Source organism: Macaca fascicularis, chromosome 1, assembly GCF_037993035.2.
Source record: "Macaca fascicularis isolate 582-1 chromosome 1, T2T-MFA8v1.1".
Taxonomy (NCBI): Eukaryota; Metazoa; Chordata; class Mammalia; order Primates; family Cercopithecidae; genus Macaca; species Macaca fascicularis.
Genome location: NC_088375.1, coordinates 102,615,545 through 102,633,519, shown reverse-complemented (window position 1 = coordinate 102,633,519; position 17,975 = coordinate 102,615,545). Strand labels below are relative to the sequence as shown.

The following is a 17,975-nucleotide window of genomic DNA, read 5'->3' as shown; positions in this document are numbered from 1 at the left end:
AGAGCCATTTTTTAAACTGCTAATGCTTGGTACATGCCAGGCAAATTGTGTGCTTTTACACTTTTTTTTTTCATTTAATTATTCAACTACACTGTAACATAAGAACATTTTACATATGAGAGGAATGAGGCTCACAGAAGTTAAGACAGTCTGGCTTTCTACTGTCCATGATACTTTAACAAGACTAATCACATATGGGAACAGAGCACTCAGTTCCATAACAAATTTAATTATATTTTACTGCTTTAAATATTGTTAATTTAAAACACTAATATGAGAGCAAAGATGCATCCGAACTGATGAGAGCTATGTTTCGAAGTAGACAGCCTGGATACATCAGGAAAGAAAAGATGTATCCAAAAAAGAGAAAAAGGAAAAAAGCAGGAAATCCATCTATCCATACTTTTCTTTTCCTAAAGACAACAGAAAACTTTGGTCCCACACATTCTGCTACAAATCTTGGTGGTCCTTTTTGTTCCCGATTCAGTTCCTGAACCTACATATTGAAATATCTTTGCCTTTACTTGGAGTTGTTTTGTTCTTCCTTTGTTCCACTTTATGGTTCTCCTCCTGATACACTTGTGTGTCCTTCACATACTAGTTTGTCTTAGCCCCCACATTGGTTCCTGAAACACCATACTAATTTACTCTCTTCAAGGAAGCTACTAGCATTGCCTACGTGCTGGAATATCTCAAGTAATTCCAGGCAAAGGGCTTGAGTTAATATTAATAGAAGGCTAGAGTCCTAGAACGACCAGAAAACCCATGGAAAACCCTCCAGTGACTCCCTTTGCCATACAAGATAAGTCCTTCGTAGTCATGCATATATCATCTAGTTTCTGCCTACCTCTTCAGTATTATCATTTCTAGTTTTGTTATTCTTCATTTTCTATATGCCTTCTTGTGCACTCTGAAGCTAACCAATTATTTGCTTGTTTCAACACAAATAAATGTGATGAACACAATAAATGTGGTATCTGCCCTCATAGACCTTATTGTCTGGTTCAGGATAGTTCCAGTAAACAGAAAAATGAGGAAAATACTTTACCAGTTTAAGTTGATTCCCTGAAGAAAAAGTGCATGCAGGGGATAAAGTAGAGAATACTAAGATAAACCTAATTTAGATTGAATGGTATAGGGTTGGTTTCCCAGAGAAACTGACAGTTAGCCTGCATGTAACCTGAAGGGTGAGTAAAGTCATCAGGTAAATGGGATATCCTTTCAGACAGAAGAAACAACGTGTACAAAACCCCTGAAGCAAGAACTGGATGAGTTGGAGACAAGCAAAGAAGCCCTGTACAAATCCTGTTTTAAAAATGCTTTTTAATTGACAAGTAAAATTATATATATTTATGGTGTACAACATGATATTTTGATATACATAGGTATTGTAGAATGGCTAAATAAAGTTAATTAACACATACCTTTAGCTTATGTACTTGTTTGTGGTGAGAACACTTACAATCTACTGTTAGCAATTTTCAAGTATATAATACATTAGTATTAACTATAGTCACCATGATATGCAATACAGCTTTTAAAATTATTTCTCTTGTCTAACTGAAATTTTGTACCCTTTGACAAACATCTTCAAAACTCTCCCCTCAACCGCTCACCCGATTTCAACCTGTGGTAACCAACATTCTTCTCTCTGCTTTTATGAGTTTTTTAGATTCCACATATGTGTGAGATCATATGGTGTTTGTATTTCTGTGCCTGGTTTATTTCACTTAGCGTACTATCATCCAGGTTCATCCATGTCATTGCAAACAGGACTTCTTTCTTTACAGGGCAGAATAATATTTTATTGGGTATGTATACCACATTTACTTATATTAGGTTGATGCAAAAGTAATTGTTTTTTTTTTCATTACTTTTAATGGCAAAAACTGCAATAACTTTTGCACCAGCCTAATACATTTGTTCATTAATAGACTCTTAGGTTGATTCCACGCCTTGACTATTGTGAATAATGCTACATAAACATGGGAGTGCAGATGTCTCTTTGACATTCTGATTTTATATCGATATACATCAAGTAGTGGAATTACAAGATCATATGGTAGTTCTATTTTCAGTTTTTTGAGGAACCGCCTTACTGATTTCCATAATGGCTGTCCTAATTTACAACTGTCAACAGTGTGTAGGGGTTCCCTTTTCTCCAGATCCTCCCTAACACTTTACATCTTTTGTCTTTTTGATAATAGCCATCCTAACAGGTGTGAGGTGGTATATCATTGTGGTTTTAATATGCATTTTGTGATGAAGAGTGGGGTTGAGCATTTTTTCATCTACCTACTGTCCATTTATATGTCTTGGGAAATGTCTATTCAGATTTTTTGCCCATTTCTAATTGGGTTATTTGTTATTTTACTATTGAGTTTTTAAAGTTCTTTACATATTGTGAATGTTAACCCATTATCAGATATATGGTTTGCAAATATTTTCTCTCGTTACATAGACTGTCTCTTTATTCTTTTGATTGTTACTTTTTCTGTGCAGAAGTTTTTTGGTTTGATGTAATTCCATTTGTCTATTTTGACTTCGATTACCGAGCTTTTGGAGCATAAATGCTTTTTCTGCTTTCTCTCTGGAATGAATTTGAATTTACTGACAACATGGGTTTATGCATTAGACACATAACCAGTTGTGACCCAGTTCCTTGTATGGTGCTTGGCATAACAGAAATATCTGTTTTATGAATGGCCATGACTGTCCTGCAATTTTATGCCCCCCCAATCTTGCTCTGCCAACTTCTTGCCTTATCTTGGTGCATATTAACTCCATCCATCCTAGCAACCAAGCCAAGCACATGGAAGTCGTCTTCACCACTTTGTTTTTTAATCCTCATACCATCAATTGTGTCCTATAGATTCCACTGGCTAAAAGTTCCTCAATCACATTCCTTTTCTATTTTTACCTGTCTTCTCTGGATTACGGCAAAAACTGCAAGTCCTGTGGTCCCCAATCCATTCTTCACACTGCTGCCAGGGAAGTCTTAGGGTTGTTGTGATGGTTAAATTAGAAAATATGTGTTAAACACTTAACAACAGTTGTCTGGCATATACTGAGTGCTATTTTAATGTTGATTTTTATTATCATTTTCATCATCATCTTTCTAAAATAAAAATCTAATTAAATAATGTCTCAGGTTATAAAACTTTCAATAGTTCCTAACAGATTTGAAGGTACATTTTAACTCTTTGTTAAAAATTTTACCAAAGTACTTGTTGTTCCAATAAAATACATTGTTTCATGCCTCTTTACCTTTACATGCATTTTCCCAAAATTTATGATTTCTTATTATTTGTCTACCCACTACTCAGATTTCAAAACTTCACTCAAGCATAACCACCTCTAAGTAGTTATTGGCCTCCATAATCCAATTTATATTTATGTTCCATATTTATTTACAGTGACATATGTATATCTCTCTTAATGCCCCATGGAAATGTGCAGCAGTCACTGCTTTCCATGTTTCCTCCTCTGGGAGTTAATTTTTTTCTTTTTTCTGTTTTTTTATCTTTTTTTTTCTTTTGAGATGGACTCTCACTCTATTACCCAGGCTGGAGTGCAATAGAGCAATCTCAGCTCACTGCAACCTCCGTCTCCCAGGTTCAAGCAATTCTCCCACCTCAGCCTCCTGAGTAGCTGGGATTACAGGCACCCGCCACCACGCCCAGCTAATTTTTGTATTTTTAGTAGAGATGGGGTTTCACCATGTTGGCCTGGCTGGTCTCGAACTCCTGACCTCAGGTGACCCGCCTGCCTTGGCCTCTCAAACTGCTGGGATTAGAGGCGTGAGCTATTGGGCCTGGCAGGGAGGTGAATTTCTTAAGGTAAAAACTACCAATTATTTGAACTCAGATCTCCTAAACATAACATGGTTCATGACTGAAACTAAACTTTATAATAAATAAATACATCAATGCCGTCTCTGGGCACTATGACTGAGTTCCTCCACACTCTGCGGCATCTCCCAGATTTGCTCCTTGCTGCTGTCACTGCTGGATCTACAAGCGCCTGTCAGTTCATTGCTCTGCGGTGTCTCAAAATATATTCCTTCCCTTGAAATAGAGGCTTAAGGAGTGAACATTCTTGTCTCCAGTCAAAGGGCAAAAATCAGGAACTATAGGAGGAAGCCCATGGGAGGTTTTTCTGCTGATTGTGTTTCCAGTAGCTTCTAGATTTTTAATGAGTCACTTCACCAAAGAATATAAAATAGGAAACCAACTACTTTCCTGAGTCTGTTGTGTAATTTATCTATTTGGCAAAAAAGCCTTGAGGAGCATTTTCCCTTTGGATCATAGTTGCTAATTGAGGGAGGGCAGAATGTGTCAGAAGCAATGTGGCCACGGCTCCCTAAGGTGCTAGATAGTAAAACTACCAAGCAGGCATTGATGCTAATGTGAACCAGAAAAAAAGTCCATTAATTATACTCATTAGGGCTGTAAGCTGATCCAGCCCATAGAGGAGAGGCACAATGACCACTGTTCTGGGAAGCAAAGTAGTAAGTCATTTGTTGCTGTGTTGAAAAATTTTAAGAGACTAGCAGGAAGATGTGTAATATACTGGGAACATGCTAGTTTTGGTGAATTACTTAGACTTTTCCTTAAAGGGCCTGGGCCATGATTAAGATATAGGGCAACTGCATTCCTCTGTACCCCAGGATTCATGTTTTAAAGAACATGAAACTCTTTCATATTGGAGATTTGGTCTTTATTCCATAGATGGCTTACAGAAATTAAATTATCTAAAATCATAGGACATATTTATGTCATTTCAAAGATGTTAGCTAGTTATGCCTTTTATCTTCTATTTAATTCAGAAATTGTTGAGATTTTCTTCGAATTGCAGTCTACAAATACATGACAGCAAAGGATTGGAAGGTGGTAATAGGAAAAGTAGCTGGAAGGGGAGACAAAATAATGCTCAGGTTGAGGTCTTAAGGTCAAGAAAAAAGAACATTAGAGATATTGCAAAATGGTCAAAAAGGCTATTCCCAGCACCAGTCTTAAGAAGGAATGAAGGAAGAAAGGAAATAAATACTTAATTATGGCTTCTTATAATTCTGGGCCACATTTTTAACTTATGCTGTCCATTCATCTTCATAATATCCCATATTACAGAAAAGAAAACTAAGATTCAGGAGCATTAATTTATTTGCTCAAAGAAAATGCTGAAATAAGAAGGTGAATTCCATCTCTAGTGTTTCTTCATAACATAAATTTTTATCTAGCTTCCTTGATCACTCACTGGAAGTATCTTTACCAACTAAATGAAAAATACCTACAAATTAGTTGCAATGATTTATTTAGGTATTAATTTGTTTAATTACAATTTTGTCAGATTTTGAATTTGTTCTTGCTAGAAACTCTGATGCTGATGTGGTTAGAGAGATGTATATAAATATTTGGTGCACAGTACAGAAACTTTTGTCAAATGAACAACATAGTCTTTGACTTCTAAGAGCTTAAATTGTACCAGGTAAGAATGAGCATTATATAGAATGATCTAAAATGTAAGAAGTCCAAGAATGTATGTTTCACAAGGGTAAAGATCTTTGCTTTTGCTTTGTTCACTGTTGTATCTCAAACATCAAATAAGGTGTCTCAGGTTTAGTAATGTATACGATAAATAGTTTTTAAATTGAAATAGTGCTTGGAAACTTCCTGACTTACAGGGAAGTGATTTGAAAAATTAGAGGATCTGCCCTAATACAGGAAAAGCCATTATTGTTATAAGACATGGCTCTTTGCATGTTTAGTAAACTATGAAGTTCCACATGATTAAAACATTGGGATAAAATCTGGGAACTGGAATAAATGTTTGCAGTGTTGTGAGAGATCTAACAGCCTTTTTCCTTGTCTTTCCTTCCCTTTTTCTTCCCTTTCTTTCCTTCCCTTTCTCTCCCTTTTTTCCTTCCTTTCCCCTCCCTTTCTTTCCTTCCCTTTCTCTCCCTTTTTTCCTTCCTTTCCCCTCCCTTTCTTTCCTTCCCTTTCCCTCCCTTTCTTTCCGTCCCTTTCCCTCCCTTTCTTTTTCCTTCCTTCCTTCTTTTTTCTTTCTTTCTTTCTTTCTTTCTTTCTTTCTTTCTTTCTTTCTTTCTTTCTTTCTTTCTTTCTTTCTCTCTCTCTTTCTTTCTTTCATCTTTCTGTCTTTATTTCTCTCTTCCTTTTCTTCTTTCTCTTTCTTTCTTTCTTTCTTTCTTTCTTTCTTTCTTTCTTTCTTTCTTTCTTTCTTTCTTTCTTTCTCTCTTTCTTTTCTTTTTCTTTCTTTTAAGAAAATTGGAATTTTACAATGTTTGCAGGGATTATTATAGGGTGCTGAGTAAGAAGGTACTTGGTTAAATGTAAATTTAAATGTCTCTGTGATTGCCTCTTCTTCTGAGTTGAACTGTTTCAACACCCACCTTACCATTTATTCTCCTATCCTCTCCCATCTTCTCCCAGCTGTTCTCCGTGTTCGCAATGCCATGCCTCCCATTCTCAGGCCCCTCTATCTCTGCTGCCCAAATCACTCTGGAAAATAATCTCCTCCAATTGCCCTTCCCAAGTCAACAGGGGTGGAGGTAAAAATGAAACATAAAATGAAACAAAACAATACCCTATAGCTTCTTACTTTGAATAAATTTGTTTCTTCTAATTTCTCCCTTCAGGCTGGATACAAGAGAGGAAAGGCAAACAAAAATAAAGTGTCATAAGATATTTATTCATTTTTAAGAAATAAAGATTCTCTTCAGATTCCATAGTTCTGGCTCTAGAGAGGAATCAGTCATATAGAAAACACCAGATATGGGTTACAGGGGGCCTGGAGAGAAAAGAAAGTTCATTCTCCAATAAAGATGTTATGAATCAGTTGGTCAGCCCATTGAGTGTGTATTCCGTTTTCATAGTTCTGTCTGCAAGAAAAAGTACAAATATAGTTTAATTGACACCTAGTATGCATGTGCATATACATAAATTGAAATAAAATATTCGCTTTAAATAAGGGCTATTCAGATTGGGCATGCTTTATCCTAATCTTCTCTTCTTATATCTGCTCTCCATTTAAATTTAAAAACTGCTGGGGTTGACCACTAATTTGATTCTATAAACTCAGTGATGTAATAAACATCAAGTTTCAAAATTACTGTCTTAAAACATATTTATCTATAAGAGAAAGGGACCAGTAAAAAAAAAGAATAATAGTAAAGAAAATAACACCACGAAATAGAGCACTTCTTACGTAGCAGGTGCTGTTCTCAGCACTTTACACAAATTGATACATTTAATATTAATCACAGCCTGTTTCATAGGTGAGACAACTACAATATAGTGAGGTTAAATAAATCATCTAAGGTTACAGTCACCCAGTGGATGAACTGGGACCCAAAGCCAAGTTACCTTCCTCTAGATTCCATACTATCATTCAATATACAATGATACTGCCTTTCTTAAAACAAATAGTATTAGTTTGTGATATGATTTTCAATTTTTCCTTATTAAAAATACATTTTTACATATAAATCTCTATGGGCAACTTTTAAGAAATAGAATATTGGAACAAATTAGATAAATATATTCAAGGATGTTGACATATTTTGCTAAATTTCTTGGCATAAACAAAACCAAATTATAATGTTATTAGTAAATTTTATGTTACTAGTCATATACCACCACCACAGCTAATTTGATGAGTCTCTACTTTATTTGAAATACACTTCAAGTTAAAATATGTTTTTAACATAAATTTTTTTTGTTTGATGCATTCTATTTCTGTTTTATAAACTGTATGCTTATATCTGCTTTCTTCTTCAAAGTTTGTTATTTTCTCCATTGACTTATAATAAACTTTTTATTAATATTAACATTTGAAGAATATTTTTGGTAGTTTTCCATTTGTTGTTTGCTATTATTTCTAATTGTGCCTTTTTTGTAAATAAATTTTTTATTTTATACACATTTTTGCTTAATACTCCTTGATGATATTTCATTATTGTTTAAGTTTAGCTTTTCAAATTTTCTGTCCAGTAATACAATGTTTCCTAATCCTTTACATTTTTTTGTATTTTTTGTATCTTATTAACATATAAATTTTGAATATATGTGTTGAAAATTTGAACTGATATTTAAATTGTATTAAAGATGTATTTAGTAAGTTACTATTATATGTCAGAAACAGTTTAGATGGCATTGAGATATTTTACACTTTAAAAATCATTAAATTTTTGTTTAGGTAAAGAATTAAGGTATAAACTTTCTTCTGATAACTGCTTTAAATTTAACCCATATAGTCTAATATATAGAGCTGACATTATTTTTCTAGAACTTATTTTATTTTAGATTGTATTTTCCCTTTGACCCAACACTTGTTTAATAGTATTTTCAAATTATTATATGGAAGAGTTTTCAAAAATATGATTTTCATATGATTTTATTTTTATTGTTACTGATCAATGGTTTTGCTCAAATGCACAGATATGTTTGCTACATTTAAAAAAAATTTAAAGTAAAAAATTTAAGTAGGCTATGCGCGGTGGCTCACGCCTGTAATCCCAGCACTTTGGGAGGCCGAGGTGGGCAGATCATGAGGTCAGGAGATCGAGACCATCCTGGCTAACATGGTGAAACCCCGTCTCTACTAAAAATACAAAAAATTAGCTGGGCGTGGTGGTGGGTCCCTGTAGTCCCAGCTACTCTGGGGGCTGAGGCAGGAGAATTGCTTGAACCTGGGAGGCGGAGTTTGCAGTGAGCTGAGATCATGCCACTGCACTCCAGCCTGGGTGACAGAGTAAGACTCCATCTCAAAAAATAAAATAAAATAATTAAACTTAAAAAATTAATGTTTTAATTAATACTTCTTTAAATATGTAGGATAAATGTGTAAGATATGTTTTAGTCTTTACTGTTTTCGATCAATGTTTACGAGCACTTGGATAGTCATGAATATGAATAAGATGAAAGGGTGACGGATCATTTCAATGTATAGATACAAGTCTTTTATTTCATAGCATTCTGACTGGTGTGAAATGGTATCTCATTGTGGTTATGATTTACATTTCTCTGATGATTATTGATGATGAGAATTTTTCATGAGCTTCATGGCTGCTTGTACGTCTTATTTTGAGATCTGTCTGTTCATATCCTTTGCACATTTTAAAATGGGGGTTATTGTTTTTTGCTTGACTTGTTTAAGTTTCTTAAAGATTCTGAATATTAGGCCTTTGTCTGATGCGTAGTTTGAATATTTTCTCCTATTCTGTCAGTTGTCTGGTTCAATATATGAAAATCAATAAATGTAATTTATGACATAAACAATTAGAAATGAAATTCATATGCTCATCTCAATAGATGCAGAAAGTTTTCAATAAAATCTAACATCCCTTCTTGATAAAAACCCTCAACAGACTAGGCTTTGAGGAACATATATCAAAATAATAAGAGTCATCTATGACAAGTCCACAGCCAACACCATATTCAATAAGCAAATCTTGGAACTATTTTTGAGAACTGAAACAACACAAGGATACCCATTCTTACCACTCTCTGTTCAAGGCAAGAGAAAGAAAGAAAAGGCATCCAAATAGGAAGAAAATGTCCAACTATTTGTCTCCATTGTTGATATTATTCCATATCCAGAAAACTAATTTAAAGACTCTGCCAAAAGGCTCCTAGAACTGATAAATGACATTAGGAAAATTTTAGGATACAAAATCAACCTAAAAAATCAGTAGCATTTCTGTAAATCAATAATATCCAGACTGAGGGTCAAATCAAGAACACAATTATATTTCAATAACCATAAAGAAAATAAAATATCTAGAAATGCACCTAATAAAAGAGGAGAAAGGTCTCTATAAGGAGAACTACAAAACACTGCTCAAAGAAATCAGAGATGACACAAATAAATGGAAAAACATTCCATGCTCATGAGCTAGGATAATCAATATTGTTAAAATGGCCATACTGTCCAAAGCAATTTATAGATTCAATGCTATTCCTATCAAACTACCGATGTAATTTTATCAGAATTAGCAAAACTATTATAAAATTCATATGAAACCAAAAAAGGGCTCAAATAGCCCAAGTAAACCTAATCAAAAAGAACAAAGCCAGAAAGAAGCATCATACTAACCAACTTCAAACTATACTATAATGTTACAGTAACCCAAACAGCATGGTTCTGGTGCAAAAACAGACACATAGACAAGAGAACATAATAAAGAACTTAGAAAGCAAGCTGCACTCCTACAACCATCTGATCTACAACAAGGCTGACAAAAGCAAACAATAGAAAAAGGACTCCCTATTCAATAAATGGTGCAGGGATAGCTGGCTAGCCATCCGCAGAAGAGGGAAACTGGACCCTCACCTTTCACCATATGCAAAAATTAACTTGAAGTGTATTAAAAATTTAGATGTAAAACCTCAAACTCTAAAAATCCTAGATGAAAACCTGGGGAATACTATTCTCAATATCAGCCTTGGCAAGGAATTTTTAGTTAAGTTCCCAAAAGCAATTCCAGCAAAAACAAAAATTCAGAAGTGAGAGCTAATTAAACTAGAGCTTCTGCACAGCAAAATTAACTATTGACAGAGAGAAGAGATTCTTATTTCTACTTGTTAGAACCTGAGGGGAGATTTACATGCAGCAATTAGAGTAAATTTCATATAAGCTAATTTTATTTAATGGGATTCTACCTGACTAAAAAGTGTTCTTGTCTTCTCTTATACTAAGATTTAATTAACTGTTAGTAGAAAATCAAAAGTATACTGCATTGCTTTGACTTTTTACTACAGAAAAAAACTATTGTAAGTTTCAAACCTCAATTTTCATTTTTTCATAAACCATACACAAAGTTTTTCCTAAAAGCAGTTTATGTGTCAGAATTCAATAACTCTACAATGGACCATGTTTTATTTAAGGCATGCTGTGTCTATAGATAAAGATGATGCGTAAGGAAAGAAGAAAGGTGATAAGGGTAGTTCTAGTCACTTTAGAAAATACTTATTCTGCATATAAATACAGATAATTAGTCACAATCTCTTTGCTTATTTTTCTTGAATGTCTACATTATTGTTGTTCAAAGTGGGGAATAAGTGATATTAACTTAACTCAGTCCATCTATATTGAGCTCAACAGAACCTATCTCCCAACTCTCTGTTCAGGTATATAATATCTTCTTTTGTAAAATGTGTTTATGGTTATTTTAATTATGATTACAAATATAACTGGGCATTACTAAGTTATCAGCCTGAGAATGCAAATACTCAACTTACAATTATTTCTATCAACAATCTTCAGAGAGCTGGGATGTGTTCCAGAAACACTTAAAGATCCTAGAGTAGGACTAAAATGGTGACTATTAAATGGATCACAATGCTCTGAATGCCTCTATTTAGTGATTAAACTAGACACATTTGGGCAATTCTGATTTCTTTTCATATGAATTTTATAATCATCTTATCAGTCTTTAGAAGAAAGACCTGCTGGGATTTGTTAAGAATTATGTTGACTACATAGACCAGTTTGGTCAGAATTGCTCTTTATTTTATTATGTCTTTAAACTGATGAACATGGGTGTTCTTCACTTAGTCACATATTTTATAATTTAACCCAACAATGTTTGAAAGAGTTCTCTGTATATGTCTCACACTTTTTTTTGTTAAATCTAAGCTTTTTAAAAATGATATTGTGAATTGAATTGTTTTCTTAATATCATTTTTAGATTGCTTGTTGCTTGTTGTAGTAGGCCAAATAATGAGCTCCCAAAGATATATATGTTTTAATCACTAGAATCTGAGAATATGTTAGATTATACAAGCAAGAGGAATCAAGGTTGCAGAAGGAAAGTCAACTGACAGTAAAATAGAGATATTATCCTGTATTATTCTGGAGGGCCCAAAGTAATCATAAGGGTTCTTAAAATTGGGAGAGAGAATCAGAAAGTCAGAGAAAAGATGTAACTTTGTTGACTTTGAAGATAGAAGAAGGGGACCATGAACCAATGAACATGAGAGGTAGCTAGGAACTGGAAAAGGCTAGTAAAAGGCAAGATTATTCCTTGTCACCTCCAGAAAGGAACAAAGGACTGCATGCCCCAAATTCTTATATTCACATACCTGAATATATTTTACTTCTTTCCCTCTTTGCAGATCTTGGCAGAAAACGTCACCATGGTCACTGAATTCCTGTTACTGGGTTTTTCCAGCCTTGGTGAAATTCAACCGGCCCTCTTTGTAGTTTTTCTTTTTCTGTATTTAGCCATTCTTAGTGGCAATGTCACCATTATCAGCGTCATCCACCTGGATAAAAGCCTCCACACACCCATGTACTTCTTCCTTGGCATTCTGTCAACATCTGAGACCTTCTACACCTTTGTCATTCTACCCAAGATGCTCGTCAATCTACTTTCTGTGGCCAGGATAATCTACTTCACCTGTTGTGCTCTTCAAATGTTCTTCTTCCTTGGTTTTGCCATTACCAACTGCCTGCTATTGGGTCTAATGGGTTATGATCGCTATGCTGCCATTTGTCACCCTCTGCACTACCCCATTCTTATGAGCTGGCAGGTGTGTGGAAAGCTGGCAGCTGCCTGTGCAATTGGAGGCTTCTTGGCCTCTCTTACAGTAGTAAATTTAGTTTTCAGCCTCCCTTTTTGTAGTGCCAACAAGGTCAATCATTACTTCTGTGACATCTCACCAGTTATTCGTCTGGCTTGTACCAACACAGATGTTAATGAATTTTTGATATTCATTTGTGGGGTTCTTGTACTTGTGGTTCCCTTTCTGTTCATCTGTGTTTCTTATCTCTGCATTCTGAGGACTATCCTGAAGATTCCCTCAGCTGAGGGCAGACGGAAAGCGTTTTCCACCTGTGCCTCTCACCTCACTGTTGTTATTGTTCATTATGGCTGTGCTTCCTTCATCTACCTGAGGCCTACGGCAAACTATGTGTCCAACAAAGACAGGCTGGTAACGGTGACGTACACTATTGTCACTCCATTACTAAACCCCGTGGTTTATAGCCTCAGAAACAAGGATGTCCAACTTGCTATCAGAAAAGTGTTGGGCAAGAAAGGTTCTCTAATATTATAGAATTGAAATATTATTACGTTTTTGATTTCTCAATAAATAATGCCTTTTTATCACATGCATATTATAACTGTAAAAAATTCTTTGAAATAATAGGAGTCCTTAAGATGCATGTCATAAAATATGTTTTTCTCCTTACAGTTTCTTTAAATTTAATCCACAGGGTAATGTTTTTCATTTTCTCATATGGAATCTCAGGGAGCTCCTCAAATTTAAATGCCCAGTTCACTGTGATAATTGAAAATTAAAACTTAATTTAAAGCTAAAATTTCTGCCTTTTCTGGGTGTAGATTTTTGAATTGGGGAGCCTTCATTGCTACCAATGAAGGTTGACTTATGTATTAGCTCTTTCAGCAAACACTTTTCTCTCTACTTATTTCAGTGACTGGTCCTTCAAGCATTACACTGTGGGGGGAGGGATAGGTGGAGGGAACGTCTTTCTTGATTGTCACTGTCATGTTCTGGCAATAGTGCTTTCAGATGTTGCACACTGAGCCTTTCTCATGCAGGGAGCTTTCCTGGCTGCTGATATAATTCCTTACTTGGAGCTTCTACCACATTTCTTGTGATATCGTTGAATCTGCCTCTAGCTGACAGCTTGTAAATTTTCCTCTTAATTCTGAGGTTTCAACATTCATCTGGGTCCCATGTTTTCCAAAGTTCTTATTGGACAAAATGTTGTTTTTAAGTGATTCTCCAATGAGAATTTCTCCTAAATGGTCAATAAGTGATCCAAAAGAAAATTTTGACAATCCTTGCTACCCATAGTCAGTTGAAGTTCAGATATCTTTCTCTGTGTACTGGTATTTCAGGCCAATAACTGCAGATTTCTACATTTAGATTTCTCAGGTGAGCTCAGATACCAATCAACTGTGTTCCTTTGTCTCCAACAGATATATATCAATATCTTGAAGCAGTTTTCTACTCTTGGGGATAGATAAAACGTTAAGAAATCCAAGAGCTTACTCCAAAGATTATATTTCCTCTCCTTTTTTCTCAAAATGTTTATTTTTAAAGAGTAGTTCACACATTCTATTCTCTCAGCTTTTGTGCCTCAACTGAAACTAAGAAAAACTGCCTTTTATGACATTGTTGCCTGTTTTTCCTATAGATTAAGGTGTTATAATGGTGTTTATTGGTAAATATTTAGTTCATAAAATTACTCTCTGTATACAGAGTCAAATAGTTGGCCTGACCAGTGGTATAGCCGTAAATAATTACCTTAATCACTCTAGATCACATTTTGCAGCACATGGTTTTTTGAGAATCTGTTGAAAGCTATGTATCTAATACATGAAACTCTCCTCGTGCACATATACAGGAAAAAAAAAAAAAACTTGCTTACAATCTAAGGGGTTTACATCGTATACAAAGTCCATCCCTCAATCCAATTCATGGGAGTACTTGTTCATGACCAAAGTCATATAATCCATTTAAATTTGCTTTCATCATTTTATCTTTTCTTTTTCACTTTTAGCAATTTGTTGTAACTTTTTTTACCTGATTGAAAGATTATTTATATCATCATGCCACAGAGTTTACATGCTTTGTAGTTTTATTATAACAGCAGGATAGACTAATAGACACCCCTGCTGCTGTCTTCTAGATCTCTTTAATGGATTTAATTTCCTTTTTAATATCACATTGAGAGAAATTTACCACAAAGTAAACAGAGAAACTATCTTGTTCAAGATAGCATATTCAATTAACTAGAGTATTGCTATTTTATGTCACATTCATTAAAAATTTAGGAGAAGCTACTGTGCGGTCTAACATTTGAGGTTTTTAAATATAGAATATGTATACAATAGGAAAACTAAATTCTATACTGTGAAAAGAAATGATACTTAAGCAGGAAGTTTCAAAAATAAACTACACTTAACATCTTGATCAACTTTCATAAAAAGTAGCTGATTTTTGTGTCCAAAACTAACATATAGAATATTTTCTGCAGCTTGCTGACATGAATGTGATTAAAAAAATTGTTTTGTATCTTACTTTAAGACTCTAGTTTCCTACTATCCTGGCGTATAGGTCTCTTGAATTCCTTTTATTATTAGTAGAAACACGAAAGAGTTAAAATTATGTTTAAAAGGGATTGTAATAATAAATAGTAGAATAAACTACAGAAAAATAACTTGCATTGACAAAATGGCCTTGTTTGCCATCATCGTACTATATATAGCCATCATTAATTAAAAAGGCAGTAGAAGATAAACCTAAATTTGCCATTCTGTGCACCACATTCCTTTACTTACAGCTTATACGGTGGAGTCCTATGGAGAATGGTCCTGTGCTCGCCTAAGAAACAATTTCTTATTTGAAAAGATTATCTCCTTCTTTGTCTAATGTCCACCATCAAAGATTTTTTTTTGATTTTCACCTATTTCATGAAGTATTGATGGTTTCCATTCTTCAAAACACCATAGCAATGTAAGCTTTACTTATACTTCCTACTGAGCTCTGACATATTGAGCTGATTATGTACATATCTTATTCTCTCTAATAGGCAATCAGCAATGTGAAAGGAAGTAATTTACTATACCATTATGTTAACTTCTCCTAAATGTCTTCTACATCCCTGACATTCAGAAGATAACTTATACATGTCTCTTAACTTTAGTTGAATAAATGACTGCTTGGTATAGCTAAGTAAAACCTCTGAAACTACACATGAAAGTGTAGCAATATTTATGTCCCCCAAAACAGTAATTAACAATAACAATGATAATTTAATTTGCTCATTAATCTCTTAAATGGGAGAGGGCTTATGATTGGCTTGTCTCAACTCCATACAATGTCAACTGAGCTGCTCAACTAGAACTGAGGGACCCACTTCCATTGGGCTCATTTACGCAGCTAGCAAAATGGTGCTGATCTGTAGTAGAGCTGAGTCAGGGCTATAGGTTGTGAGTCAGTTTCTCTCCATGTGGCCCTTTCCATGGGGTTCTATAAACTTTCTCACACCATCATGACTGGTTTCAAAGACTAAATGTTCCAAGGAACAGAAAGAGGAAGCTGCTAGTCTTTTAAGGCGTAATACCAGCAGGTTGTCTGCTCCTGACACCCTGACACCCAAAAAGACAACGATGTGATGGGCACAGGATAATAGCAATGGACATTCCCTTTTGAAAAAGGAGGAAATTAGACACATCACAGTCATTTGTCCTTAGAAATTCTCAAATTCATCTGGACACATGTTGCCAGACCTATTTTCTGTGAATGAATTCCATGACTCTTAGATCTAACCTGTGATGCCATTTCCCCACTTTCTGATCATCCTTTTTTATCCACAAGACATAGCTATAATTTGCAGACATGTCATTTCTCAGTCTGGTACCTCCATGGAAGAAGTTGAGGGTCCAAAGCTCTATTCATTACTGTTTGTGCTGTAGTCTTTAGCACAAGTTGATAGAATGTCTTTTTTAAAACTTGGTGAGTTTCTTATGTTTCAATCTATAAATTAATTCCATTAAATAAAAGTCACATCCATATTCATTTCTTTATTATGGGTCACTTGTGAGGTAGTAGTATTAATAACTGTTGTATGGCAATTCCCTTAAGATTATTAAAAAGACTTATTGTTTAAGGATTCAGGTCCTTAGGATATTTATAAATCTTGTTGGGTATAGCTTAAAATATTTCTGAGTTCTAACAAAAGGTATTACAACTACATTCTTAAGATGTTTACCCTGAGGCATTGGTTTCCTGATAGTACCTTGGATTTGCTTTCTTTCTTGAAGCCATTTTGTGCTTGAGAGTCTTTGTTGAGAGAGACTGTGCATGAGAAACATCTTTATTCACAAACCCAAGTTTTGTTTCTTTCTGTTTCCTCTAAATCCTCAGAAACTTAAGAAACTTTTAAAAATTATGTGCTTTTTAATTGACAAATAATAATTGCACATATTCCTTAGGTACATAGTAATATTTTGATATGAATAATGTATAGGGATCAGATCAAAGTAATTAGCATATCATCATCTCAAACATTTATCATTTCTTTGTGTTGGAAATGTTCAACGCCCTCCTTCTGGTAATTTGAATCTATATATTATTTTTAACTATATTCATCCTACTGTGGTATAGAACACTGTAACTTATTCCTTTATCTAGGTGTAATTTTGTATCCCTTTAGCAAATCTCCACCTATCCTTCCCTTTTTCTACTCTTCCCTTCCTCTAGTATCCTACTTTCTATTCTCTTCATATTTTGTCATTGATTGGTATTTTCTATAATCTTCCTAGAAATTTCCCCGGGAAGACAATGAGATTACTAAATAGTCTATTTTCCAGGCTGTAGCATGTGGCCCTGCTGCCAAACTTTCCAGCGATGGATAATAAGTGTCCATGTTTTACCAACTCTAATAACAGTTTCCTCTCTGTCCTTCAAACATTTTTCTCTCTGTGCTTCAAAGCCTTACCAAAAGTTACCTCATGATCCTTTCACCTTTTAGTAAGAGACTTCTTAAGCCCTTATGGATTATTTATACTTCTTAAGCCCTTATGGGTTATTTATTAATATAATATTAATATATTAATATTAATATAATATTAATATATTATTATTAATATAATAATATAAATATATTAATATTATATTAATATTATATATTAATTTTGGCAAAATTAATTATATTATTATATTAATATAATTAATATATTTAATATAATATATTATATATTATAATATATTATATATAATATAATATATTATATATTATATATTTATATATTATATATAATATATTAATATATATTAATTATATTAAAATTATTATATTAATATTATATATTAATTTTGGCAAAATTAATGCCAAATATTTTAAATGTTGATTATAACAGCACCCTGCCTTTAGATACCAAATTCTGTTCTCATTATTTACTGCTGCATAATCAACTATCT

General features: G+C 34.0%; 1 protein-coding gene across 1 annotated transcript; it reads left to right on the top strand.

Annotated features, from left to right (window-relative positions):
- Window positions 1-12,074: 12,074 nt before the first annotated feature.
- Window positions 12,075-13,076, top strand: LOC102137787 (olfactory receptor 10R2). Its single transcript, XM_005541333.4, has one exon. It carries the CDS (start codon window positions 12,075-12,077, stop codon window positions 13,074-13,076), a length of 1,002 nt encoding a protein of 333 aa, XP_005541390.3.
- Window positions 13,077-17,975: the final 4,899 nt, after the last annotated feature.